Raw genomic sequence first — 27837 nt, forward strand, 5'->3', positions numbered from 1 at the left:
ATGCATAAGAATATCTTTCAGATCAAAATTAAAAAAAATGATATAATGTTAAAGTCATGCATCAACCCCATAAATTAGAAAAGTGAGAAAATCTTTTTTTAAAAAAATAAAAATAAAATTGAATACCCAGCTATTTACAATTGCCTTGTAAATTGAATACCCAGCTATTTACAATTGCTTTGTTTATTTTTATGTTTTTAAAAAAAATTAATTTTTTTTACTAACTTTAAATTAATATACTTTTAGTATTTTTTAAATATTTTAATATATTAATATCAAAAATAATTTTTAAAAATTAAAAAATATTATTAATATTTATTTTAATATAAAAATCTATTTGAAAAACAACAGCATCAACGCTCAACTTCACTGAAATGCATTTGGCATGCGTGAGGTGACTGCTTCCTCTCTCCCGCCAAAAAGCTCTTCAAGTCTGTATAAATATTGCCTAGTTCATTACTCTTTAATTATAGCTCTGCAAAAACCTAATCGAAATCTTCTATTTCTCTTTCGCCTTTACCCTGCCCCTGCGTCGCCAGATCTCTCTTTGTAACTCTCTCCTCCTCCTTCTTTGTATGCAAATTTGCGTTATCAGAGTAGTTAATGTGATTTGCTACGAACCTTGAAAATTATTTCACTGATCTGCTTTCCACTGTGACTTCTCTTTCGATTAATTTTCATTCAAATCGATTTATAGATAGACAGCTAGATATGGAGTGATCCATCTGTAAATTGATGAGGAGAAATCAAATGATTAGTAATCGATATTCCTATTCAATTCATTCTAGCTATGCTTCTTGGTATTAACATAAATTCATTATTGTTTCTTTACTTTCAATTTGTTCTAATTGATTGATCCAGGGTTATGTATTTGCTACTAATTCACGAGCTGTTTTTTTCTTCTTTTGATTTTTTTCCAGAAATTAGGATCACCAAGGAAAGGACTAGTTGTTCGATAATGGATTCGTATGCGCTCAAGTCCGTGTCAGATCTACCACCGCCCTTTCGTTCGATTTTTAGCTTCAGGTACCAATCTTATTGATTTAGGTTAGTTGCAGGTTGCCAATCCTTACAGCTTGTTTTTTGTTGGCCTTGGTTTTATCAATTTCTAGATGAAAATGCTACAGATGGAATCGATCAGTTGAACGAAAATCATGTGATTAGTACGGCATTGCAACTTCTGATATTGTTGGTGTAAAATGACCTAAGTAGTTGCCGCGTATTGATATTGTTACTCCATTATTTCTGTTGCGAGACAAATGGAAGAGGAATCAATTACAGATATTCTGTTTTTGTTTCTTATACGTGCAGGTATTTTAATTCATTGCAAAGTGAATGTTTCCCTGTCTGCTACCATTCAGATGTAAACATGGTGATCTCAGCACCAACCGGTAGTGGTAAAACAGTGCTCTTTGAACTGTGCACACTGAGGCTTCTGTCAAGGTTTATCTCTGAAGGCAGGTTTGTGCATGTCAAAGGAATGCTAAAAACAGTAAGTATCCAAATAAAATGACAAAAATAAGGTTCAATGACTCCATTTCGAAATTCAATAACTACACTAGACAAATGATTTCATGATTCTGAATTCTATTTAAGTCATTGGAAACAATGACTACGCTGCATCACTATTTCTGTAGTATGGTTTCATTCTAACCGGGAAAGTGGCGCCCTGTTTTTTATCAAGAGGATAATATATGCTTACTTTCCTCATTCATTATCGTAGACTAGGTGTTTCCATGCTTTTCTTTATCAAGAGGATTAGTCCATGCTTTTCTTCCTGGTTCATTAGTTACCACTTGTTTACTTGTTTTCATGTCATATGAAGATCTACATAGCCCCATCTAAGGCTTTAGTTCAAGAAAAACTCCGTGATTGGACCCAAAAGTTCGGATCACTGGGGATAAATTGCCTGGAGCTGACTGGTGACAATGAATTCTACAACACAAGGACTATACAAGAAGCAGACATTATTCTAACTACTCCTGAGGTCAGTATGCAATGATGTGAAGAGCTGCCATTCCACCATTATTTCAAGAAAGAAAAAAAAGAAGAAGCAGCATGCAAGTAAATACCATACAAAAACTGCAGATATGCATACACAGATGCTTGCATGCATGCATATGCTGGTCTCAAATGAAGAATGCCTTGCTATAAGTGTTTGGCTTTGGCAGCCTACTTCAAGCCTTCATGTTCTCATTGAAAATTCTTTGATTCAGCAGTTTGTTTTACCATTTTCATATTCAGCACCATCTAGAACCATTTTGCGCTGTTTTTCCTCATTTGGCCCCTGCTCACTGTCCATGTGTACACGTTTCTGAAAGTTCTTAAAATACATATTGCATACAAGTTTTTTCTTTTTCGTTGTCTTTTGAATTCCCCTGTACTGGTTTTATTTGATCAATGCCTTTGGAAAATGATTGAATGCATTTTCTATTCCTTTATATAGAAATTTGATGCTGTCACTCGGTATCGCATAAAGGATGGTGGCTTGAGCTTTTTCAGTGACATTGGCCTGCTTCTTATTGATGAAGTTCACCTACTGAATGATCCTCGTGGAGCTGCTTTAGAGGCAATTGTTAGTAGAATAAAGATGCTAGCTCACAATCCTGAAATGAAATCCAGTCCTCTATCTTGTGTTCGTTTTTTAGCAGTTTCAGCAACAATTCCAAATATCGAGGATCTTGGTATATCTAACACTGTATTGTTGCTGTTTGTCAAAGAGTTAAAATGAGTTCCATTAGTATTTATCTAAGGACGTTAAAAACAAAACAGCTGTTGATTCATTTAACAATTTACTTATGGTATATGATGACTACAGCTGAGTGGCTTAATGTTCCAGTCCAAGGTATTAAAAGGTACCTTTATACTATTCCATGTCAACTATTATTCTTCCATTAAGCATATGTTTTTTTCAACCAGCTGTCTAATGCCCTGACAGGTTTGGAGAAGAAATGAGGCCTGTAAAGTTGACAACCAAAGTTTTTGGTATACTTGAATGTCTCATTTCAAATTTAGTTTCTCATCAATCATGTTAGCATACTTTCCCTCATGATCACATGGCTAAGATATACATTATAATAGGATGGTTTACATTTCTCATTTCACCATTTTAGTCGCATAGGATTTTGTAGATTTAATAATGGAGGACGAGCAATCAACCACATATAGCATTATTATACTGTATTCTCATCATTATTGTGATGTCCTTATGCAGGCTATGCTCCCGCAAAAAATGATTTTCTATTTGAAAAGGTGGCTGCATACTCATTGGACTGAAGTTCTGGTCCATTTAAAATTTTTATTTCTTTTGATATTATAATGGATTTGAAAATGAAAATGTAAAAAATTCTGGGAAATTTTCTCTCATCTTTCTGATGGATTGTTTTTCTCTTATATCCAGCGCCTTCAAAACTATATTTTTGGTAAGTGGAAACATTTGCACAAATTTTATTAAGTGTTTATTTAAGTTTGTGTTTTTCTTCTGATTTTTCAATCTCCAAAGAGATCACCACTGACACCTGTGCTTATAAGTGATATTCAGATATTTTGATGCACTATTCAAGAGGGAAATCTGCTCTAGTATTTTGCTCGACAAGGAAAGGGGCACAGGAAGGAGCATTGAAACTATCTCAGACAGCAATGACCTTTGGTTATTCGAATCCTTTCATTAAAGACAAAGAACAGCAGGAAAGGCTAAGGGAAGCTTCGCTTTCATGCAGCGACAAACAACTGCAGTCTTATATCCTATATGGTGGTATGGGGCTAGTCTGTTCTGTTATAATGTACCCCAATATCATGATTCTTTAAGCTGGTCTTGAATACTGTAATTTTATTTAACAAGTGGCATGCTTGCAGTTGGTTATCACAATGGCGGGCTTTGCCTGAAAGATCGGAGCCTTATTGAGGGTCTGTTTCTTAAGGGTGATATTAAAATTCTGTGCACCACTAACACCCTTGCTCATGGAATCAACTTACCAGCACATACAGTAGTCATAAAATCAACACAACACTTGTAAGTCAAGAAGATTTACTAGAAATCTTCATCTTCTAGTATAAATTAAGAGATCAAGGGATATAAGATCTCTTTTTGTACTTTGATTCATCAAAAACTTGTATTTTGTGACAGCAACAAGGGATATGGTCTTTATATGGAATATGATCGTTCCACGGTGCTACAGGAAAACTTGTATTTTGTGACAGCAACAAGGAAAAAGGTCTTTATATGGAATATGATCGTTCCACGGTGCTACAGGTATGTAACTTCTTTTGATACATCCTAACACTAGTCTATGATTTTACTTTCTGCTCAGGCATCAATTACACACACAAAGTTGTCCACTGGATGGATATACCCCCTGGGAAGCACTGGTTGGATTCCTCTGTGATTTTAACTCTTTATGGTATAAATTGTGTAGTGTAAAAATTATGTGATTTAAGTCTATATAATTATTGTATGTAGAGATTTGTGAACCCAAACTCTATATGAACTGGGAAGACCTAAAGTGGCCAATGATGCACTCTTTTGATTTCAAATGATACTCACTGGAAAGATACTCTTGTCAATTCTAACATGTGAGAAGGTAAAATGTCATAAAAAAAGAAGATATGTTGTGGATCAGATACTCACTCAGTCATATTAACCATGTCTGACTCCTTTATGAGGAAAAAAAAAACTGTGTTTTGTAAATCCATCAACTAAAATTTTAAACCACCATGCAGATGTGTGGGAGGGCAGGTCGGCCACCATTTGATGATACAGGGATTGTTATAATCATGACAAGAAGAGAAACAGTAATCTAATACTTTTTATTCTCTCTCTTTTGCATGTTTGGTGCTTTTTTATTATTGAATTTTCCTCTAGTTGATGTGAGAATTGTCTGTCCTGTCTGAATTTTCATTCTGTTCTGATTATTACCCCAGGTTCATTTGTATGAAAATCTCTTGAGTGGATGTGAAATGGTGGAATCACAGTATGTTTATAACCTTTGTTATCATACTGGATCTGTTTCTCTGAACAGTGTTGCAGACTATAAAAATCATGCATTCTTCTATCAGGTTACTAACTTTTCTTGTTCCTGGAGATTGCTTTCATGTGTGACAGAGCACTTGACAGCAGAGATAGTACAGTTGACTGTTTCTGATATTGCACGGGCAATTGAATGGATGAAGTACTCGTACTTGTACGTTAGGATAAAAAAGGCATGCATTTCTGGGCCTCATAAAAAATAGCACGTGGGCAGTCTTTTCCATTTAACAGATTTGAAACTTCAATGAATTTTCAGAACCCTGAGCATTATGCTGTTAACAAAGGAATTTCTAGAGACCGCATAGAAAAGCAAATGCAAGGTACTGTTCTTAGGTACTGGTAGATTCCCCCTTCCCTCTCTTACCTATGCAATTCCATGCCAGAGATTACTGTTCAGAAAGTTAACGAGTTATCACACCACCAAATGATCTGGACTGACAAAGATGGTTTTCTACTGAAGCCACTAGGTACTTTAAATTCATGTAGCCAGATATTTCACTCTTTTTTTTTTTTTACAATTGAATTCCTAATTTTTCATTTTTGATCCTTCAGAGCCTGGACGGTTGATGACCAGGTACTATTTGAAATTCAACACAATGAAGCATGTCATGCAGACCCCAGAAAACTGCAGCTTGGAAGATGCGCTTAATGTTATATGCCATGCCGAGGAAATTGCATGTATGTATACTTGTCCAATAGCTGTTTTTCCTACCCCATCTTCAAATAGTTAACATTAGAATGATACATTTACTTATGCTGAAAATGAAGGGATACAACTTAGACGCAATGAGAAAAAGCTTCTGAATGATATCAACATTGATAAAGATTGTCGAATTCGGTTTCACATCAATGGGGATAAGCAGAAACGGAAAAAGCGTATTCAAACTAGAGAGGAGAAGATATTTGTTTTGGCAAATGACTGCTTGACTGGGGATCCTTCTGTTCATGATTTATCCCTAACCCAGGTTTCTTTCTGTCAGTCATTTAAAAGGTTTTTGCTGTATTATCTTAAGCTGGAAGCTTTACTGATGAGACTATACTCCGGTGGTTGTAACTAGGACATGAATTCTATATGTTCGAATGGGTGTAGAATTGCTAGGTGCATGAAAGAGTATTTTATTTTCAAAAGGAATTACAAAGGAGCCATCAACTCAACCCTTCTAGCAAAATCATTATATCAGAAACTCTGGGATGATAGTCCATACTTGCTGAAGCAATTACCTGGCATTGGAATGGTGACTGCTAAGGTTAATTTACTTTACTGCAATTTGGAGGCTCATCATCTTTTGGTGAAATTGATAAAAATAAAAGAAAAAACCTTCTGATTTCTAATTCCCTTGTTCGTATGTTAATTTTTTGCTGTCCCTCCATATTTCTGCCTTCAGGCTCTACATTCAATGGGAATTAAATCATTTGACACGCTAGCTGAAGCTGATCCAAGGAGAATAGAGATTCTCACTGGCCGTAAATTCCCCTTTGGGAACCACATCAAGGATTCTCTCCTATCATTACCTCCAAAAGTCAATATGAGTATTGAGGAAAATGAGTGCCATAGGCGAGGCATGTCTAAGTTTGTTGTGACATTGACTAGGCTGTCACAACCACTCCAGTCATCTAAACGACATTATGCTGATATGGTATGTTTCCAGAATGCATATGCTTCATTTTCTTTAAACCTTATGGAAGCGGTACCAATTGCACAGCAATGAAAAAAAAGAAAAAAGAATCACAGCTAAGAATGGTTTGTCTTCCTGATTGTTAGGTCAGAAGAAAGTAACATTACACTATATATATATATATATATATACACATATATATATTTTTTTTGTTCAGATTGTCGGTACAGAAGAAGATAACCTGATTCACTTTCATGAGAAAATAAGGTAATGTGTTCTTTTCATATATATGTAGATTCAGTAATTGGATATTACCGCGTCATTCAAGCACAATACCAACATTGATATCTCCTAAACAGCTGCTTTAAAAAATCACGTGTTCCTCTATTTTAGTCTGGAAAAGCTGAATGTTCTTTCCAGAATCGATTCTTCTAATCTTATAGCTTAGCAATCCCTCATCATATGCTTACTTTTTCATGAGCACGTTTCATCTACATGCTTGCTTTGTCCCAATTGGTTGCTGCAGAGTGGATGAGTTCTCAAGGTACGTGGATTTAAACTCCAGTCTCCTTTCATATTGATATTCATTAATGTAGTCGAAGCATTAATTTTTTTTTCTTACCTCAATAAATGAAATGATGAAAGTCAGCAAATGTATTAAGCAGGCTTGTGAAACCAATAATTATGAATCTTTTTGAACATTACATTTGAGAGGAATTTTTTTTTATATAATTCCTTCACTGCTATTTAATTACAAATATTGACATGAGAAGAAATGATCTTTAAACTTTGCAAAGCTGCAATAACATTTACTATAAAACTACCTCCCTCTGGAAGAATGAGAAGACCACAACACTAATTAAAGCATATCGCTAATTTTTGGGAAAAGTTATTTCACTGCTCAAAGTGAGTGTTTAGTCAACTACTCGGTACTATTATTAGAAGCTTAGATCGTTTGTCTTTCACTGCAGCCCCTATAGTGCAACAATTCTCCTGTCAATCCCGCAACAGAAAAAGCTGACTTTGAAGGCTAATCTTATTTTTGAAGAATACAGTAATCGCAATTTTGATGTCATTTCTTTTGTTTTTTTTTTGTTTTTATTACTTAGTTGACTACAGAGTTAATTTGGAGAGTTTTATTGTTCATGCAGTTGGTCTTGATTTCCACCAAAAACTTCTGTTGATGAAGGAAAGCAATCCAGAAACAAACAAAAACAGATGCAAGCAGCCTTCCCTGTTTCCTCCACCTGGGGATGTTTGTGTCATAGACGAGGAAAGTGAAACGACATCTTATGGTCCAGCTGAAATGCATTGCAATTTGACAAAATCTAAAACAATAAACAATTCAATGTAAGTAGTTTTTCCAATATAAAAGCTTATTTCCATCTATTTGATGCCATGGAACTTCTTACATGTTTCTTTCTTGTTTCTTTGTCCATGTTTATTCTGCATTACTAAACCATATGGTTTCTCTATCTCAGGCCAAGTTTCAAACTCATTGATGAGGATCTGGAATTGGGAGTTGGTATAGCTTGCAGACTATTATTTTTATTTTATTTTATTTTATTTTATTGCATTTATGTGACTATCTCTTCTGATTTTCACTGACAATTTCTACCTTGAAATACAGAAGGCGAGCCTGGTTTTGAAATCCAAAATGACAGTTGTAAAATCATATCTGAACAAACGATATTTGAGCACATACGTGAAAAGGCCAAGAATTTCCCTCTCTTGACTACTCCAAGCAATGTTTGTTCTCCCTCATCAGAGGCCATGCTCCTTACAAGAAAACGTCCACGTGACAAGGCCATTGAACTTGATAGCGAACCGAATGCTACGGAAGAGACAGAAGGAAGCAAAATCTCACTAGCTTTGCTCAATGTGACTTCAGAACAAGGAGAGAGAGAACGGTATGGACATGATAGCAACAAGCTCATGACTCCGAAGCATCACACTAGCCCCGGAAGGTTTGTTGCAGACCTTGTGGATGATTCAGGTGCACCTCTGGCCAGATGATAGTGTTTAATATTCTTTTCTTTTTCCTTTTTAATCATCCTTTTCTACTTCTTTTTTCCTCTTCTCAATGATTTACTTTCATTATTCGAGGTGGGCTTCCTTCTAAAGTTGAAACAAGTGGGCTCAATGGTCCAACACAAGATACAATATTTGATCACATAAGGAAAAAAGCCCAGTATTTTCCAGCGTTGTCAAGAACCATGCAGTTTGACTCTGTAGCTGGGACAAAGGAATATTCGTTTGAGAATCAACCTGACTTTTGCATTACTGCTTCGCAAGTTGTGAAAGAGGTCAACACTGATAGATCTACCGGAGATACCATAATCATTTCAGATTCGGAAACCAGGAGAGGCATAGATGCATACAGTACAGAGCCAGGATCATGGGTTAAAGATGATAAATTTTCTCGGAGTCCCCACGGAGAGCGCGGAAGTTCGAGCGCTCCTCCGAAAGTCGAAATGTTACCTTATGACATTTCTATGATAAAACATAATACGCGGCTAGCAGGCTCAAGAAACTCCACGGCGTACGGCAGGAAGAAGCAGTCTTCTCCAAACGGATCCAAAAGACGCTGCTGCTCATTGGAAATGGCTGGTAAAAATAGCGAAGTGGACTCATTTCTTGGGTTTACGAGTGTCTTTTCATTTCTCTGATTCAAGTGCAGGATGAATACCTGTTACAAAATCTTGGCACGCCGGACGAGTGTTTTTTTTTTTTTTACATGCCTGGATACATAAATATTTTTAACATGGAATTCTTGTAATTGAATTTGATTTTTAAATGAATTATTCTTGTGTTTGATATCCTTTTTAAGATTAATTTGAATTACAAATGAAGTTTAAATAAAAAAAAATAAGCAAAGAGAAACTCCTTTAATTTACTAAAATATTTTTAAATTAAAAATATTATCTAAGAAATATATCTTTTTGGGTCTTTCAAAAATCTATCAACTTAAATTTTAAAGTTATAACTCAACTAATCAAGCTCTGAATTTGTTTTTCAAAAATTACTAATTTGACTACCATAAATCTCAAAATCACTAAAGAGTTATTTAGTTAATAATTTTAGAATTTCAATAAATTAGTTGATTAGTTAAGATAAGTATATACTCATTTAAACAACTTTAATTTTTTTTAAAAATAAAAATACTATAACTTAATCCAGGCCAAATTCCTATCATATATCTTAAAGTATAGTTTATACCAACTGAAACCACCAAATAACTATGTAATGACCTTCCACCTTTTTCTTATTGATTGAAATAAAACGTTATAAACCTAAATAAAATAAAAAATTCATATAATTGAACAATCCACTAGCCTCACTCGTAATCTGTTGGCATTGGACTTCATACTAAATCTATGGATGAGCACTTCCAGCACAAACATGGCACTTGAACTCTGCGTATGAGTTTGACACAACTTGTGTTGAATTGAGGATAAGTGATATTTGGTGTATGGTTAGGACTCAAGGAAAATGAATATGGTATTAGGATCCAAGATCAATGAGTTTCGTATAAGGATCCCATTTTATTAGGTTTTTTTTTATCAGGACTCAATGTTCATGGATTTTAAAATTCTAAATATTATTGTATATAGGATAAGTGATATTTGGTGTATGGTTAGAACTCAAGGAAAATGGATATGGTATTAGGATTCCATTTTATTAGGTTTTTTTATCAGAACTCAATATTCATGGATCTTAGGATTCTAAATATTATTGTATTTTTTTAGAAATATTATTATTTTTATTATAATTAATATTATTAATAAAATAATTAATAAATTTAATTTTTCTTATAATTTTTTATGGCATTAAAAAAAGTGAGCCCTAGCATAGTATTATTAAAAATACTCAACAATTCTAAGTATTAATATAAAAAATATTATAATTTGCGATGTCAATATTATTATTATTTTTAGAATACAAAGTATTCATCTCAAAGAAATTGTTATTTATTTTGTACTATTATTATTTTTATAATAATTCAAACTTTTAATGTAAAAAATATTATTATTTATGTTTTAAATATTCTTGGAATTAAAAATAGTATTATTTATGTTATGAATATTATTATTTTTACTATAATCAAAAGTATTAATATTAAAAATATTATTTTTTGTGTTATATATATTACTATTTTTTATAATAATCAATATTATTAATAAATAATTATTAAATTAAAAAATTATTTATAATAATGAAAAACAATCAAAGATGTGATTTAAAAGATAAAATTAAAAATTATTATTATTATCATCATTAATAAATTTTAAAAAATTATAATTATTATTAAAAAAAATCATGTGAGCACGTGGCGCTTGAACACACCCCCTGTACATACATGCTGTTTAGCCTATGCTTATGGATTAGATACTCTCAATGCACACGTAGTGCTTGCACATAGATCTAAGGTTTGAGCACTCTCCATAGCACAGGTTATGCTTAGGCTCTCTCTATAAATTGTAATTTTATTGAGTCTTTCATTAATACTCATTGTTTATTAATTCTAAAATTCTAAATATTATAAAATAACTTATGCGGGGTTGGAGACCAATGAAGAGAGAAATTGAAAAGAACTTGAATAATCTCTTAAACGATTACGAGTCATGGCATATATATGTCATAGTTATTCACTTAATTATAACTTGTCATGCCCAAAACTAAAGGTATCTAATTTGACACTATAATGTCTTTTCTTTAAAATATTATAAAATGTTATTTTAATAATTCCTCAATTATATAGACGACAGAAAAAAAAACTATTTGATATTGCAGGTATTATTTATCTTGTATATAAAAAATAAATAAAGACCAACTTTGCTAAATTTACATCTCTAATCTCCTTCTTTTTTTTTTTATTTTGTTACTGGACATGGTTTATCTTTATCATGAAAACCTTTGAGCTTTCTTCTTAAGAGTTCATCCATTTCACTAGAACATACAAGTCATTCCATAGAATTGGACTAAAAAAATCATTCCAATATCAATTATTCATTCTCCATTTGATTTTGTCAGTGAACAGAGTCCTGAAAAACTGAGGTTCATAAAAAAAAAAATGCTAATTACAATATATAGTAGAATGCCTAAATAAAATATTATAGCAATCACAATAGCCAGAGGATTTTTTTTTTCTCATCCTAAAACCTTTTTTTTTTCAATTGAAGCCTCCTATATCCAAATTAATAACTAATTTATTAAAATTTGTTAAGGAGAGAAAAATCCAAAAATAAAGGACTAAAGTATTCCACAAGGAAAAATCTCATGGTCAATCTCAAAATCGCTATGAAAATTTATGTTTAATCTACTTACTTTTTATTTTCTTACTTTTTAGTCTTTTTAGTTTTACTTTTGGTTTAAAAATTTATTTTTCTTAACATTATAGTTTTTAAATTTGAAAAAAAAGAAAAAGTAGCCTAAAACTGACATATAAGATAGAAAATCAGTGAATGATCACTTTTCAGTAAAGTAACTCCCTATTTTTTATATCATCATGTTTTATCTGCCAAAGGGAGTTAAATGATAATAGTTTTTTTCCTATAAATATATCTTAAAAAATAGATTGAATTTCATTAAGATTTTCTTGATTCAAATGATTTTTATTTTTTGAGTTGTTTTAGGATGTTTCGGGATTGGTGGGTGATTTATGAAGGGTTTTATGATTTTTTTTTAAGATTTTTTAGATGAAATTAAGTTGAAATTTTGATTTTTTAAACCGAAAACCGACTACCTGATTTTTTAGCAACTATAGTGTGGCTAAATTTTGATAATAGCCTCGTAGGCATTAAGTCACGTACCGCTACAAGTGACATGCTACCTACTTAATTAAAAAAAATAGCAACAGACTAAGTGTCCTTAATTTTTAAGGCAAAAACTAAAAAAAATATGAGCCAAAGTTTTTTTATTATTATTAAGGATAGAAATATAGGCTTGACCTATCAACACCGAACCTTTTTTTTTAATTTTTTTCCATTAATTGTTTATATTGAATAAGTTTTTTTAAAATAATGATTAATTGTTTTACAATTTTTTCATTCGATGATATTTCAAAGAGATTAGTTTGATTTCTATTATAAAAATTTTAAAAATAAAAAGGAAAATTGGTGGAAAACATTTGCATGTGTATTTATCTTTTATTTCTTCTATAATGATTAGTTTCTCTCTTTATTATTTAATTAGTTTAACATCTAGTTTTGATTTATTAGTTCACATGTTTCTAATTTATTTTATAAAGGATAAACAACTTTTTTTATTTGTTTTAGTTTGCTTTGTATTAGGTTATCGTGATCTTAAATACACATTCTATCATTGAGTCAATGCTCTATTTTTTTAGTGTCGATTTTTTTTTATTATGTAATTAAATATAAAATAATTTTTTAAAAAATAAAGTTATTAAACTAGTTGAGTGTATAACATGAGTCAAGGGTTTAATGGGTTAACCTGGATCGATCAAATATATCATCATATTAATTTTTTTTAATAAATGTCATCTTAGGAATTAAAAAAAAAAACTACATTTTTATTGGTTGTTTGGGTTGTCTTTGGACAAGACTAGTCATCTTAGTCATGTTGGACAACTCCTAGATCATCCTGGTGGGTCAACCCGAGATTAGGGATGACCCGAGGCTGGACCAATTTAGGATGAAAAAAACATAGAAAAACATTGCTCACTTATTAAAAAAAATCAATTTGAGTCGATGACCTGGTTGACTCTGGTTTTTCCTAATTAGAACCTAGTCATCTATCCATTGACTCTTTGTTTTTGTCAAGACATTGTGATTTCAATTATGTTTTTCTAAAAAACAAATAAATTAGGTTGGCTATGGTTTCATCTCAAGTTGATCCTCTTAATCCATGACTTGAGACTTACCTCAAGTTGACATTTCCAACTCATGACTCGGGTTTAACCTCAAGTTAATCTTTAAGCTGAATTTTAAAACTATGCTTCAAGTTGGTTTGATTTGAAGCCCAAGCTAGGCAATGCCAATTAGGATGTTTCCATGTTGGCTCATTAGACTTAGTTTATGACATTATCGAAAAAATTCCAACTATCTAGATGTGTAACATATAGCATAATGCGAGCCACTTATGTAGAAAGTGTTAGTGTATAAAAGAAATGCCAGTGAATAGTAAAAATCATAAGTAATTAAAAAATTTCTAGCCTTGGTTCTTGCGTTTCATCGAGGAGTTGAATTTATTTTATTTTTTTGCAAAAAGAACGGAATTGAGGTAGAATTTATTTTATTTTTTTGCAAAAAGAATGGAATTGAGGTAAAAAAAAAAAAAAGGGACGTAAAAATGCATAATGACAAGCTTGCAATCATGATAATCAAGGTTGAGTCGAATTGAGATATTCCGCCAAATCCATAAACTAGATCATGAGATTTGAATAATATAATAAAAAAATAAAAAAAAATTATAATTTTTTTTTAAAAAAAACATCTACCTAATCTAGACAAATCATAAACTTCAAATCTGAAGCAATCAAATAGTTCTACCTAATCTAGACAAATCATAAACTTTAAATCTGAAGCAATCAAATATTAAATGATGAAATTGAAAAAAAATTCAATTATACAAAAGAATTGAAAACAATAGCAACTAAAGAATAAGGTTCAAAATAAATATAAAAAATAAAATTTTTATTTGATTGAAAGGTGAAATTGAAAAGAAAAGTCAATTTAGTAAAAGAACCTAAAAAATCAAAAGAATAAGGGTCAAAATTGACATAAAAATAAAAACAATGTTTTGATTGAAGAGTGAAATAAAAAGAATAATAAATCTTGCAAAAGGGCTAAGAAATAAAATTAAAATTCAAGACAATAAGGACCAAATCAAAACATATAATACTATTAATTTAAATTGAAGGATTAAATTGAAAACCAATAAAAATTTTACTAAAAGGCCAAGGTAAAAAATTAGAAAACCAAAGAATGAGGATCAAATTAGAGAATATAATAATTGGTAAATTAGGATTAAATGATGAAATTGAATATAAATAAAACTTCTACAAAAAAACCAAGAAAAAAAATCAAAAGAATAAAAATTAAAGTTGAAATATTAACAACCAAGAGAGTTAGGTTGTAATTTTTAAGAGAAGAAAGACAAATAAATAAATAAGTAAAGATTCACCAATGATAAACTGAACTACCACCAGATACACGTGCCATACTAAAAGGATGAAGGAAGGGCAACAGTTCCAACAACACGACAAAAGAGCATCTTTGGATGCTGGGAAGTGCCCCATGAGCTGGCAGAAAGGCATCCTAAATGGCATTCACGCAAACACGTGTGAGTTCTCCTGGGGTCTTTAGAAAACATGTACAAAGTCATCTAGCAGCCAAATTCAACTTCCACAATTGTGTTTTAATCCTTATAGTGTTGCCTCTATTCTCAAACAGCACGTGTAACCAGAATATATTGGGTTTTGCACTGGTTTTCATTTCTATTTTTCCTTCCCTCTTTCATCTCTTTTTCTATGTTACAGAGCCAACCTTTACACTTTTGTAAAGTAGCTCTTCAATTTATTTTACTTTCAGATTTGATCCTTGTTCTTTTTGTTGTTATTTTTTTTTATATTATCTATAGAATTGGAATTTACTTTCGATTTAATCTTCCTTTGGTTTTTTTAACTTTTAGATTTGATTCCCATTTTTTTATTTCATTTAAAAAAATTACTATCTTAATTAAACTATATTTTCAATTGCATCCTTCAATATTTTATATCATTCTCTTAATTGGATAATGTTTTCAATTGCATCTCTTAATATTTTAACTTATTTTATTTTATATCAGATTTGGTCCTTATTATTTTTTAATTAATATTTATTTTATTTTTAATCATTTTTTATTGGAACTTTCTTTTATTATTCCATCTCTTAACATTTTATTGATCAGGGTTTCATTAACCTTCCAAGTCACGAGTTTGAAAGATTGAATTGAGTTAGTTTTTTTTTTTTCAAGTTCTTTTTAACAATTGATTTTTACTGGGACCATCTTTTTATAAAGTTATTCTAATATCATGTGTCAAATTACGAGTTTAGCATATTAACCTTGCTATGCCCGGTGCAATATTATTTTTAATTTATTTTTTGTTGTTTTTATTGCTGTTGTTGTTGTTATTGTCTCATTTATTTTTTATTATATTATCAAATTAATTAAAGTTTAACTTAATTATCAATTTTTTTAGCTTTTTTAAAAAATATAACTATCTCTTGAACTTTTTTATCATATTATTAAATTAATCGAGGTTTAATTGTATTATTATTTAAAAAAATATTACTATCTCTTGAATTTTTTTTTCTAATTTAAAAAAAAAATCTAACTCATAGAGTTTCACGAAACACTAATATAGTTTACACTCTGTTTGTTATGGAAATAACCGTTCACTTATAATTCACGCTTTAACCTAGCTATAATCTTATGAATGTAGTGCCTACAAGGAGAAATCTTATGATGAAATCTTCCATTAATTACCTAATAGTGATTTATTTCGAACCCAGCAATGAAACCTTGTTTTATATTATGGTAGTAATTATTTTTTTAAATTATTTTTACTTTGAAAATACTTTAAAATAATATTTTATTTATTTTTTAAAATTTATTTCTAATATCAGTACATTAAAATAATTTTAAAATACAAAAAATAATTTAAAACAAAAAAAATCAAAGCTTTCCGTATAGCACAACCACAGCGCTAAAACAAACAGCCGCATAGAGAAAACTAAAACCCTAAAATTCTTGAGGGAATGTTTGGTTGATCTAAAAAATACACAATATTAATAGTTTTTTTTTGTTAACTTAAATGAACTACGTAATTGTAAAGCCAAGACTTATTAAATGATGGAATTTCGGGGGTTTGAAATATAATCACTCAAAACTCCATGAGGTAAGAAATCATTTACAGATCCCACAAAAGAAATGATGAATCTTGCAAGATCCCAATAATAATATACTAAAATTAACTAATTCATAATTAAACTCAAAATTTAGATAGTCTGAAAGATAACTTTTTTTAAAAATTCTGGAGTTTATAAACAATTAAGGATCTCATAAAATGTAGAAAAAAGAAAAACAATAATCAACGTTAAGAGATAAAAAGAATCCAAAACACTTTTGTGAATTTGGAAACCTAAAATGACTTTTAAAAGCAAAAAATCATAAATATCATCAGATAGATTATGGCTTTTAGCCTTCGGACAGATCTGAAAGCTAAGCATCTCAGCTGTGTGGAACAAAAGGGGGCAGCGCTTGCTGTGTCCAAGACAAGAAGAAGAAGAAGACAATGGCCTCGAAAATCAAACCGGCTTTCACTTCGATCACTCCTTCTGTTTTTATGTTTTAAAAATATCTATAAAGTCACGTGCTGGAGTGTCCTGCTCTACTTTCCATGGAAGCATTTGAACCGCTCACAGTAGCAGTAGCAGTAGCGTGAAGGCCGTAAGCTGGGGGCGACCAAAAGGGAAGGCTATTACTTTCACATCGAAAAAAATGTCAGAAAGATTAGAGGCTGCCATTAAAAGACAACTAGTACCAATATGACAAGAAATTCAAAGAGAAGAATATAAATCCGAGGGGCTTAATTTAATTGGTTAAATTTTTTATTTATTTTATAAAAATTATTAACTTAATTTTTATAAATTTTAGAACCATTAAAAATATATATAATTATTAATTTTAGGATTTATAAAATTAATCAAGATAATTAATCCAAACAACTAATTTAATCTTAAAAATATTCAATGACAAGCACATCGGACAAACATAAGGAATGGAGCCACACTTTTCTTTGCGTGGTCTTATTTTGATAATCATCACCACAAGATTGGAAGATCTGATATATTTTGAATTGATGATTTTTTTCTTCAAAATATGAAATGGAATATATCATAATAATAGAAAAAATAAAAATGATTAAAATATCCTGATGAACATAATAAAACAAATCTTGAGGAATCTGACCAGTGGTCTAGCCACACACTTTTCTTTGGGTGGCCTTTTTGTTTTTTCTTACAAAAATCAATAGTTCTTAGTTTAATAATCACCACCACAGGATTGGAAGATCCAGTATTTTCGAAAAGATTATTTTTTTTTCAAAATATGAAATAAAAAATTATCAAATTAATAAATAAAATAAAAATAATTGAAATACCCTAATGAAAATTCGAGTTATATTAACTTAAGTTAAGGTGTATTAATCTCTTTAATTTTTTTTATATTTAAATTTCTCTAATTTGAGTATGTGAGCTTTTTAATGTTTCCTAACTAAGTGTTTCAATTAGATTTTATTAAATATATATTGATATGAATCAATTAGGTTATCACAAAATTAATAAATACAAATAAAAAAATCGAGGGAATATTTTTGTTAGTAAATTAACGACGGTATTTACCGAGAAAATTAAAGTAAAAAAATAATAATTAAAAAAATTAACATAAATAAATATATTTGAAAGATTTATTCAATGCATATTATTTTTTTTTTCAATTTTGAAAATCAGCATAACTAAAAAACAAGGATATTACCTTCTTAGAAACCCTCTTAAATAGAATAATGCTTCGGTTTTTATTTTTTAATTTCATCCTTCAACAATAACTTTGTTGGGGATTGAACTTTACAATTTAAATTGATTTTTTTATAGGGTTATTTTAGTTTTATAATCCAGGTTATGAGTTTGGCTAGTTAACTCGATTGATTAGGGTTTTTTTTATTGTTTAATTAATTATAGTTTGGCTAGTTAACTCGATTGATTAGGATTTGTTTTATTGTTTAATTAATTATTTTTCAATCTTATCTTTCAATATTAGGTTAATTGAGAATTGGATTTCATAATTTTTTCTTATTTTCTTTGTATGTGATTATCATAATTCATAACTGAGGTTGCAGGTTTGGCTGGTTAACTCAGGTTGATTTAAGTTTTTATTATTTTATTTTTTTTTCAATTTCTTTCTTTTAATTTTGGTTAATTAAGAATTTAGTTTCATAATTTATTTTGATTTAATATCTATAGAGTTATTATAATTTTTTGACCTAGATCGTAAATGTAATAAGTTAACTTAAGTTGATTTAGGTCGATTCAATAAGTTATTATCTCAATATGTTTTTTAAATATCATATTGAAATTTGTTTTAAAACTACATTTTTATTTGTTATTCAAATTATTTTTAGACCTGTTAAATTAATTGTAACATATAAAATCGTCTTTTAAATATTTTTATTAAAAAAAATTAGCAATATGTAAATATTTTTTATATTAAAAAAATTGATTTGATTCATAACAAGTACATCATAATTTATTATACTATACTCTAAAACGAGTGGAATTTTCACTATGCAAATTTATTTTTTTCAATTTAGTCCTCAAACTTTATTTTGTTTTTAAGCTATTAAGTCTTATTTAAGGAACAATTGATTTCAAATTCTTATGAAATGATGAGATTATAAGAGCGGGGGACTAAAATAAAAAACACGATAAAGATGGGTGGCATCCCATAAGTTTCTAAAAAATTCATTTTGGTCCTCCAACTTAAACAATCATGCAAATTATATAATTTTGGTCCCTCAAAATTGTTCCAATTTCATTTTGGTACAAAGGTTTATTTTGTTATTTTTTTATCTCTAATTGAGATAGGAAAGAGAAAAGGGTTGTTAGATTCCAGCGATATAGAGAAAAATATGTCATTAATACCTATTTAAGCAATCAAAATAGAAGATATTTGTATCAAATTGTTTCATTTGATAAAGAGAATTCATATTAGATATTTTTGTATCTTAAAAGCTTGTAAAAAAACAGATCTGAACTCGGGTTGATTTTTGGTTTTGAGATTAGTTTGATGTTTTGGGTCAAAACAGGTTAAAAAACCTGTATTAGGTAAAAAAAAACATAGACCTCAATTTTTCAGGCACCACAATGGTTGGAATCTAGGCAAAACAAGCAACACATCGACAATATTTTTTTAAAAAAGATAGATCACAAATTGTTTGCCCCAAGTACAAATTAAAAGGGATAGACAATAGCACAAGCCTGCCTTGGCAGGCCCACATATGGGCCCTAATAGAATAGGTCAATCGAGTTGGCATGACTTGTTAAACCTAGCAACACCCGACTTTTTTTTCCTTTAATTTTTATTTGAATCAATGTTTTTTTTTTAAAAAAAACTTAATTATACTTATATTAATACCCCTTCTCTCTGTTATTTTGTTTAAAGAGTCTTTTAAATAATATTGATATTTTGGTTATGTGTTTAATTTGTTATGAGGTTTTTCTTATTCATCTATGGTTTTATCTTTATCTTTTGTATTGATAAGTTATGTTTTTTTAAAATAATAAATATTTATTTTTAGATAATATTTTTAATATGTGTAGCCTTACATGTTATTTTTTTATTTAATCAATTTAACATATTTGTCTAATTCTATTATTGTATGAATAGGTAGCAAATATGATCAAGTAAATATACTATTTTTTAAGATTAAATATCTTGATGTATATCTATCTCTCTCAGTTGTTCATGTTAAGATGCATTAATGATTTTTTATTTATTTGATCTATATTCTTAATTTATTTAATTTTTTAAATTATATACATATATATATAATAAAAATATTTACCATAAAATGCAGTTCACATTTATAATGTTATGTTAAAAGCTTGTTTTGTTAAAAGCTTGTTTGGGATTATTGTAGTAGTGGCAGTTCAAAATACTTTTCATTTAAAAATATATTAAAATAAAGTTTTTTTAAAAAAATTATTTTTAACATTAACATATCAAAATAATTTTAAAAAATAAAAATATATATTTTAAACAAAAAAAACTTTAAAAAATCTAAAAATAAAACTTACACCATATTTCCAAACATATTCTATTTAAGATGCCTCATTTGATATTTCCGACGCGCGGGTGCGGAAAGAGCAAAGACCTTTCTCTATAAATGATCATCTTATGAACCACAATTATATTATATTTACAATTTTAACGCTTAGATTTGTTAGCTTTGTGAATGTGTGAGTTAGCAAAAGACTCATGGACGCAAGTTCTAGTGATTCTAAGTATCACGTAGTTTTATTCCCTTTCATGTCAAAAGGCCACACTATCCCACTCCTCCACCTAGCCCGCCTGCTCCTCCGCCGTCGGAATTTCATCGTTACTGTGTTCACCACTTCTGGAAACCACAGTTTCATAGCTAATTCTCTTTCCGATACCACTGCCTTTATCATTGATCTACCCTTCCCCCAAAATGTCCCTCAAATCCCTGCCGGTGTTGAAAGTACCGATAAACTCCCTTCCATCTCTTTCTTTGCTCCATTTGCCCTTTCCACCAAGCTCATGCAACCCGACTTTGAAAAAGCTATCGAAACTCTTCCTCGCGTGAACTTCATGGTGTCGGACGGCTTCTTATGGTGGACTTTAGATTCTGCAATCAAGTTTGGTTTTCCAAGATTGGTTTTTTTTGGCATGTCCATATACTCCACATGTCTGAGCAGAGCTGTGGTTGAGCATAGACTTCTGTTTGGTCCTGAGTCAGATGATGAGCTAATCACGCTGCCTCAGTTTCCATGGATTAAAGTCACTAGAAATGATTTTGATTCAACTTTTAGGGACTCTGAACCAAGCGGTCCTCACTTTGAGTTCAACATAAAAGCAATCACAGCAGCAATTAACAGTTACGGTACCATCGTTAATAGCTTCTACGAGCTCGAGGCAACGTTCGCTGATTACTGGAACAAAGAGAATGGAAACGAGGCCTGGTTTGTTGGACCCCTATGTCTGGCTGATGCACCACGGGTAGAACATGAACCGCGAAAGAAACCCACTTGGATTAAGTGGCTAGATCAAAAGCTAGAGCAAGGAAGGTCAGTCCTATATGTAGCGTTTGGGTCTCAGGTAGATATCTCACCACAACAAGTCAAAGAAATAGCTATTGGGTTAAAGAAGTCTAAGGTAAATTTCTTGTGGGTGATGAAAGCCAAAGATCCAGAATTTGGTGACGAGTCTGAACTCCAAGAGAGTATCGGGGATGGAGGAATTATAGTGAGAGAGTGGGTAGATCAAAGAGAGATATTGATACACCAAAGTGTGAATGGCTTTCTGAGTCACTGTGGATGGAACTCGGTGCTGGAAAGCATATGTGCAGGAGTGCCGATTCTAGCATGGCCCATGATGGCTGAGCAGCCTTTGAATGCACGAATGGTAGTGGAGGAGATAAAAGTAGGGTTGAGAGTAGAGACATGTAATGGATCGGTGAGAGGATTCGTGAAGTGGGAGGGTTTAAAGAAGATGGTAGAGGAGTTGATGGAAGGAGAGACAGGCAAAGAGGTGAGGAAGAATGCGGAGGAGTACGGGGAGATTGCCAGAAAAGCTATGGAGGAGGGAAGTGGATCTTCCTGGCGCAATTTAGACGTGTTGGTGAATGAATTGTGCACTCCAAGGAACACGTGAAAAGAGTACTTGCATTGCATCCAATTCATGGCATTTATGAAGCGTTAATTAGGCGTCTCTGTTGTTTTTCTTGTTTTTATGTTTTCTTTTGTTTCTTCGTCAGTTGGAACAAGAACAAGGTATTCAATGCCTTGAGTTCATATTCTAAAGATGACTTTACATTTGATCGAGAAACTGATCATATATATTTGATTCGAAAGGGATTTACAAAAGATCCCTTCATGCACACCAGCAGCAACAAGTTATCCATAAAAATGATGCTAGGATACCGTAAATGCGTTTTAAAGAAGCAAGACAAATTAGGGGCTCGGGTTATACAATTAAATATATTGATTTTATTTTAATTAAATAATAAAAAACATATCATTGAAATTAAAAATATCCCGATAACATGAAAAAAAAAAAATTTTTAAGAGAATAAATAATATAGCTTAATTTTCAATTCATTAAATATAAAAAGATAAAATTAGATAAAAACAATGATTTAAAAAATTGGTTTGAGTTAATTAAAATTACTCGATAATCAGAGTTATTTATTTGAGCTCAATTGAATTATTTAACTGTGTCTAGAAATAAAAATAAAAAGATACTTATATTTCCCAAAACAATTCTTTTAATAATTAATGAAACTTGTGGAAAAAAACTCAAACACTCTCAATAATAAGACAATTATTATTTTTTTTGATAAAGGACAAAAACATCATTGTACCATTTTAAAAAACAATAGGAATGAATCTACATCTACTTGTTTTTCAATTCACGCTTTTGTTGATGTAACTCATCGCCCATGACAATTTGTTTTACCATGTCTTCAATCAAATTTAATTTATTTTTGATAATTATATTGTATTATCTATTTTTCTATAATAATAAAAAAGAGAGAGAGTGAAGTGAAGTAAAGGAGAAAGCGATCTTCTTGGAAGGGATATCACAAGAAAAGGCCACGTTGAATTGTCAATTCGTCCCAAGTGAAGACAACCACATACACCCCAACCAATCAACTTCAGAGAATTATGGCATTCAATGAGGTGGCGACAGATGTATGGCTACATAACTAGATAATGCCACGACTTTGAAAGAAATAAATTATCAACCACCCCTTCTTGGCTTGGAAGAGCAAATACAGTCTCTCTCTACCTTCGGAGTTCCGTCCTCTTCCATTATTTATAATCACACAATTTCTTTCTTTTGCCTTTGTACCATGCTTTCATGTTATTATTATTATTATTATTATTATTATTATTTTATTTATTTATTTATTTATAACTTGAATATTCAAATCAACTTATGTACAATATAACTAATTTTCAGGGTAGTTAAACATCATACAAGCCTAATAAATAAATAAAATATCATATGGATAATAATTATATATATAAAAAAAAAATTGAACTTAAATGTAGAGAAAAAAACAAGTTTTTTTCTTCGTTACGCCATAACCTCGAGTACTATTATTATTATTATGCAGCACCAATTTATCATTTTGTATATAATTACCCGTAAGGAGAAAAAAAAAATACTTGGCTCAGATTTTAACCCTTTTAAGATTGAATCTCAGACTAATCTACTAGCCTATTCATGATTTATATAGTTCTCTGGTTATGTCAAATTCATTTGTATCACTTCTATCTACCCAAATATACCTCTAATTCAACGTATTTAATATTTATAGAGCTATTCTCCTATTAAGATCTAATTTAAAAAATCATGCTCCTAAAAATAAAACGAGAATGTATTAAGAAACAGTTTCCTTGCCTTCTTCACTTTTGGGTATAGAGAAAAAATACATTATACATCTTCAGCTGCTAACATGGGCTTTTTATTGATTTGAAATCAACGATAAACCGTCGGGTCAGGGTTTTTAACGCCGAGTCTTGTGAAGACATGGAAAACGGGAAAACCGAAGTAATGATGCTTCAAGCTAGTGTCTGAGAAATTCTTGGGATTTTCCTTGGAGCTGCTCATGCACTAGATTCCTCACTTCTTATTTGGCCATTTGAACCGTGCGTACTTGAGGACTCCATGGAAGTGGAGGAAGCTTCAACTTCTGGTGGCCCATTTGACACCAAACTGTTCATGCTATAAGACCACCTGGAATTCTCGGTCTCCAGTAGTGAAGTATTCATATAAGGAGGTTGATTTGGAGGAGGAATCTCGCAATCATTATTGGTCAAGAAATGAACTACTTGTGCCATTGATGGTCTTAAGGCTGCTGAAGCTTGGGTGCAAAGCAGCCCAATTTGAAGCACGCATGATGCCTCTCGTGTAGGAAATTCATCTCGGAGGCAAGGGTCAACAGCATCAACCAATCTATTTGATCTGTAAAGCCTCCATACCTGAGGCCCAAAGGTGAAAAAATAAAACGCTCCCGCATCAGAAAATTAAGATGGATATCAAGCCTAGCTGCTCTAATTAATATGGACTAATTTGATGCACAGGAGAGCATTTTGTCCCTTGGCAATGATGGGCTATTATTTACACACAAAATTAAGACGGATATCATACTGTTTGGAGGAGGGATCCAGAGTTCTCCACGAAAGCATTGCACCTCTTGCCGCCTAAAATCTCAAGAACCAGGACTCCGAAGCTATAAACATCTGCTTTATCGGTGAGTTGTCCGCGGATGAGATACTCAGGAGCCATGTAGCCTCTGCATCATCAATTTGAACATGTTTCAGACAGCTGCTGGTTTAATGAAAAGAAATAAAACGAACAAGTAAAAGCAGCGAGGACCCACATTGTCCCTGCAATTCCAGTGCTAAGATGCGATTTATCAGCACCAAAACACCGAACAAGTCCAAAGTCTGCAATCTTTGGATTGAGATTATCATCAAGAAGGACATTGCTGCTTTTTATGTCCCTGTGTATTATTCTCACTTGAGAACCTCCATGGAGATATGCAAGCCCTTCTGCTGTTCCAAGAATTATTTTAAAACGCTGCTTCCAATTTAGAGTCCTCCTTTTAGTCTTATCTGCATAAGAATAAAAGTCAGCCATCCTGCGAATGCTAATAGTTCATGTGGTGGTGCCGTTATGACCTGGCCCCTTCATTTTTAATTACTTCAAGTAGAGATGTACTGTAATTCAAGAAATGATATTTGAAGTCCAATCACACTTCAAGTATTAAGGAGATTGATGAACAAATAAAAATCTGGCTCCCTAAGAATTGAGGTAAAGGGGTTACAATTACCAAACAGGAACTGATCAAGGCTCTTGTTCCGAACATGCTCATAAACCAGCAGGCTCTCAGGGCCTTCAATGCTGCAACCCAACAGCTTCACGAGATTCTTGTGCTGAATTCCACTGATCAAATTGACTTCATTGAAGAACTCGTCCACCCATTGCCTCGTGTTGAAAATCAATCTCTTTACAGCAACAGTTTCTCCATTTGGAAGAGTCCCGATGAATACAGAACCAGCTCCTCCTTGGCCTAGTTTCCTTGATGGGCTGAAAAAATCTGTTGCCTTCTCCAAGATCTCATATTTGAAGTTCAAACTCGATTTGTTGAAAGAGAATGGAACCTTGCCGAGATTGTTGCGTTCTAGGAAATGTGAGGAGAAACACAACAAATCAGGACATCACTTATGTTTTAGGCCACCGCTGCTTAAAAAATATTACACGCTCCCGGTGAACTAAGTTGACTTTGAAATCTTGAGACTACAGTAATTACCTCGTTTTGCCTTCAACAATCTTACATAGCTGGCATAAGCTGCAAAGATGGAAAGCATGAGACATGCGGCAGTTGCTAAAACTACAGCAATGGCGATTCCTAGGCCAGAAAAACCTGGAAAACAGCAAAACAGACATGCGAAGAAGTCAGATGGCATAGCCCATAAAGAGACGCACCTCACAAAAATCACTACAGAAAAGAAAGAACAGTTATTATTAAAGATCGTTTTCCGAGAAAGCAATCGATTCCAGAATAAATAGAATTTTGAATCTGACATGTACATATATATTGCTTCATAGTTCATACCCAGGATCAAGACTAGATAAATCCTTGACGCGTTAATTGAGCCTAATTCCACTATTCAAATTATATTGGATATGGAGTTCGGTTGAAGAAAACTAAAACTACTCCAAAATCCATGCCTTCCCTTCATTTCCCCTGTATTCTCTTTCGTTAATCAAATCATTAAATAGGGCAGAATGATTAAAAAAAAAAACGGCAAGCATACCAACCCAATCCACAAACCATAACAAAGAAACAGTTGCAAAATACTGATGTAAGAAGTTACCACGAGCATTCCTTTCATCTCCTCCCCCATTATCGTAAAACTTGTCGGTCGAGTACCTCAAGTAACAACCAGCATTCATTCCTCTCCCTTCCTTCTTGGGCACGCACCCTCTCGCCGCCTTCCCAGCCATCTCCAAGCACCCTCTACACCCGTCTCTGCCAACACTATCCCAACACTGAGCCAACGCGTAAATGCCGTCAACGTTGACGACTGCAAACCCACGATTCTCCACAGCTTTAATCGTTACATTACCAACAGCATAGCCAACCCGTGTAAGAAACTCGAGGTGCTTGTCGTCGTCGTCAAGATATTCATTACCACACTTGAAGGTATCAAAAGAAGAAGAAACAGATTCTTGATAGAAGCTGTAGTTGTCATAACGCAAGAAGCAGCCATCAAGATAGATGCGGCCGGAGAGGGAAGGGAGGCAGCGAGGGAGCTTGGTGCGAGAAGCAGCATAGCAAAGAAGGCAGTCGGTCTGTGAGAGATCTTCGTGGCATTGGGCTAATGCATAAAAAGTGAGAGTAGAAGAGTGGTTGAGATTGTTAGTGGCAAAATGGCTGGTGGTTATTAGTTGAGAGAGAGTTTCCATCTCTTTAGTAAAAGTTGGGATAAGAACGGTAGATTTTGAGTTTCCACAGTAGAGACCAGATTGTGTTATCCTAGGATCAGAGAGCGAGAGGGAGAAGAGGAAGCTGGCCGAGTAAATGAGGGACAAGAAGAGCCAGCTTTGAAGATTTATAGTAATTAGTTTTGGAGGAAGATGGAGGAAGATCATGTCTCTGCTTTAAATCTTGAGTTAAAGAGGAAAGAGCTGGTACTAAACTGGCTTCTGTCCTGTTTATAATATATTTTTTCCTGGCTTGCCTCCAGTTCTATATACATACATTGCCCACTATCTTCTGCTCAGTTTCTCCTCCAGCTTTTGTGGAAGATTTGTCTCGGGGATGAACCTCCTTTTCATAGCATGCAAATATATGGTAACTTCTAGGGCTAAATCGGTGTCTTCAGCCGTAAGCGTGTTGTTTTCTTTTAAAAATACTTTTCATAATATTTCTTTCATGTAAATTCTCGTTATTTTTTATGCAAAATTGATCTGGAATATTCATCTTTTTCAAATTTCTAACCCTTTTTCGGTATCTCTTGATAAATATTCAATTCAGGCTACCATTTTGGATATTGATTTAAATTAATTAGAATGATTTCTTATTATCTCTCTTTTGTTTTTTTTTCTTTTAAAGAGAGAGAGATTCAAATTTGAAATCTTTTACAGAAAAATATATTAATTGAAATGATAGTTGAATTGTCTCAGTCAAGATTTTACCTCACCTTTGAAGTTTCTTTTAGCTTTAAATAGATTCAGTGATATATATATATATATATATATATATATATATAGAGAGAGAGAGAGAGAGAGAGAGAGAGAGGAGAGAGAGAGAGAGAGAGAGAGCATGACCGCAGCCGATATTGGTGTCGGTTACCCACAGAAAGAGATCCATCT

General features: G+C 32.0%; 3 protein-coding genes across 4 annotated transcripts; 2 read left to right on the forward strand and 1 right to left on the reverse strand.

Annotated features, from left to right (window-relative positions):
* Positions 1-368: 368 nt before the first annotated feature.
* On the forward strand, positions 369-9457 carry RCK (DNA helicase ROCK-N-ROLLERS). Of its 2 annotated transcripts, none has more exons than XM_011049023.1 (28): positions 369-534; positions 916-1026; positions 1312-1492; positions 1826-1987; positions 2447-2684; positions 2819-2855; positions 2939-2985; positions 3215-3252; positions 3401-3422; positions 3542-3754; positions 3856-4012; positions 4201-4252; positions 4720-4791; positions 4921-4970; positions 5082-5199; positions 5283-5346; positions 5410-5493; positions 5579-5704; positions 5795-5991; positions 6085-6273; positions 6412-6663; positions 6860-6909; positions 7169-7186; positions 7614-7696; positions 7794-7992; positions 8124-8167; positions 8273-8638; positions 8749-9457. In XM_011049023.1, the coding sequence occupies exons 1-28, from the start codon at positions 386-388 to the stop codon at positions 9309-9311; spliced, it is 3882 nt and encodes a 1293-aa protein (XP_011047325.1). In that variant the 5' UTR covers positions 369-385; the 3' UTR covers positions 9312-9457. The 2 variants fall into 2 exon arrangements, with proteins under 2 accessions (XP_011047325.1, XP_011047326.1); XM_011049024.1 differs by lacking the exon at positions 369-534 and adding an exon at positions 591-800 and having other exon boundaries at positions 921-1026; positions 8273-8639; positions 8747-9457.
* An 11094-nt stretch (positions 9458-20551) lies between these two features.
* Positions 20552-22305, forward strand: LOC105141710 (UDP-glycosyltransferase 90A1). The gene has a single exon (XM_011049025.1). The coding sequence runs from the start codon at positions 20683-20685 to the stop codon at positions 22096-22098; it is 1416 nt and encodes a 471-aa protein (XP_011047327.1). The 5' UTR covers positions 20552-20682; the 3' UTR covers positions 22099-22305.
* Positions 22306-23809: 1504 nt separating this feature from the next.
* On the reverse strand, positions 23810-27315 carry CRK42 (cysteine-rich RLK (RECEPTOR-like protein kinase) 42). The gene is made up of 6 exons (XM_011049027.1): positions 26337-27315; positions 25769-25882; positions 25289-25639; positions 24836-25070; positions 24604-24748; positions 23810-24434 (listed from the first exon to the last, which is right to left on the reverse strand). Exons 1-6 carry the CDS (start codon positions 27112-27114, stop codon positions 24060-24062), a joined length of 1998 nt encoding a protein of 665 aa, XP_011047329.1. The 5' UTR covers positions 27115-27315; the 3' UTR covers positions 23810-24059.
* Positions 27316-27837: the final 522 nt, after the last annotated feature.

This window comes from Populus euphratica, unplaced genomic scaffold, assembly GCF_000495115.2.
Source record: "Populus euphratica unplaced genomic scaffold, PopEup_1.0 scaffold126.1, whole genome shotgun sequence".
NCBI lineage: Eukaryota > Viridiplantae > Streptophyta > Magnoliopsida > Malpighiales > Salicaceae > Populus > Populus euphratica.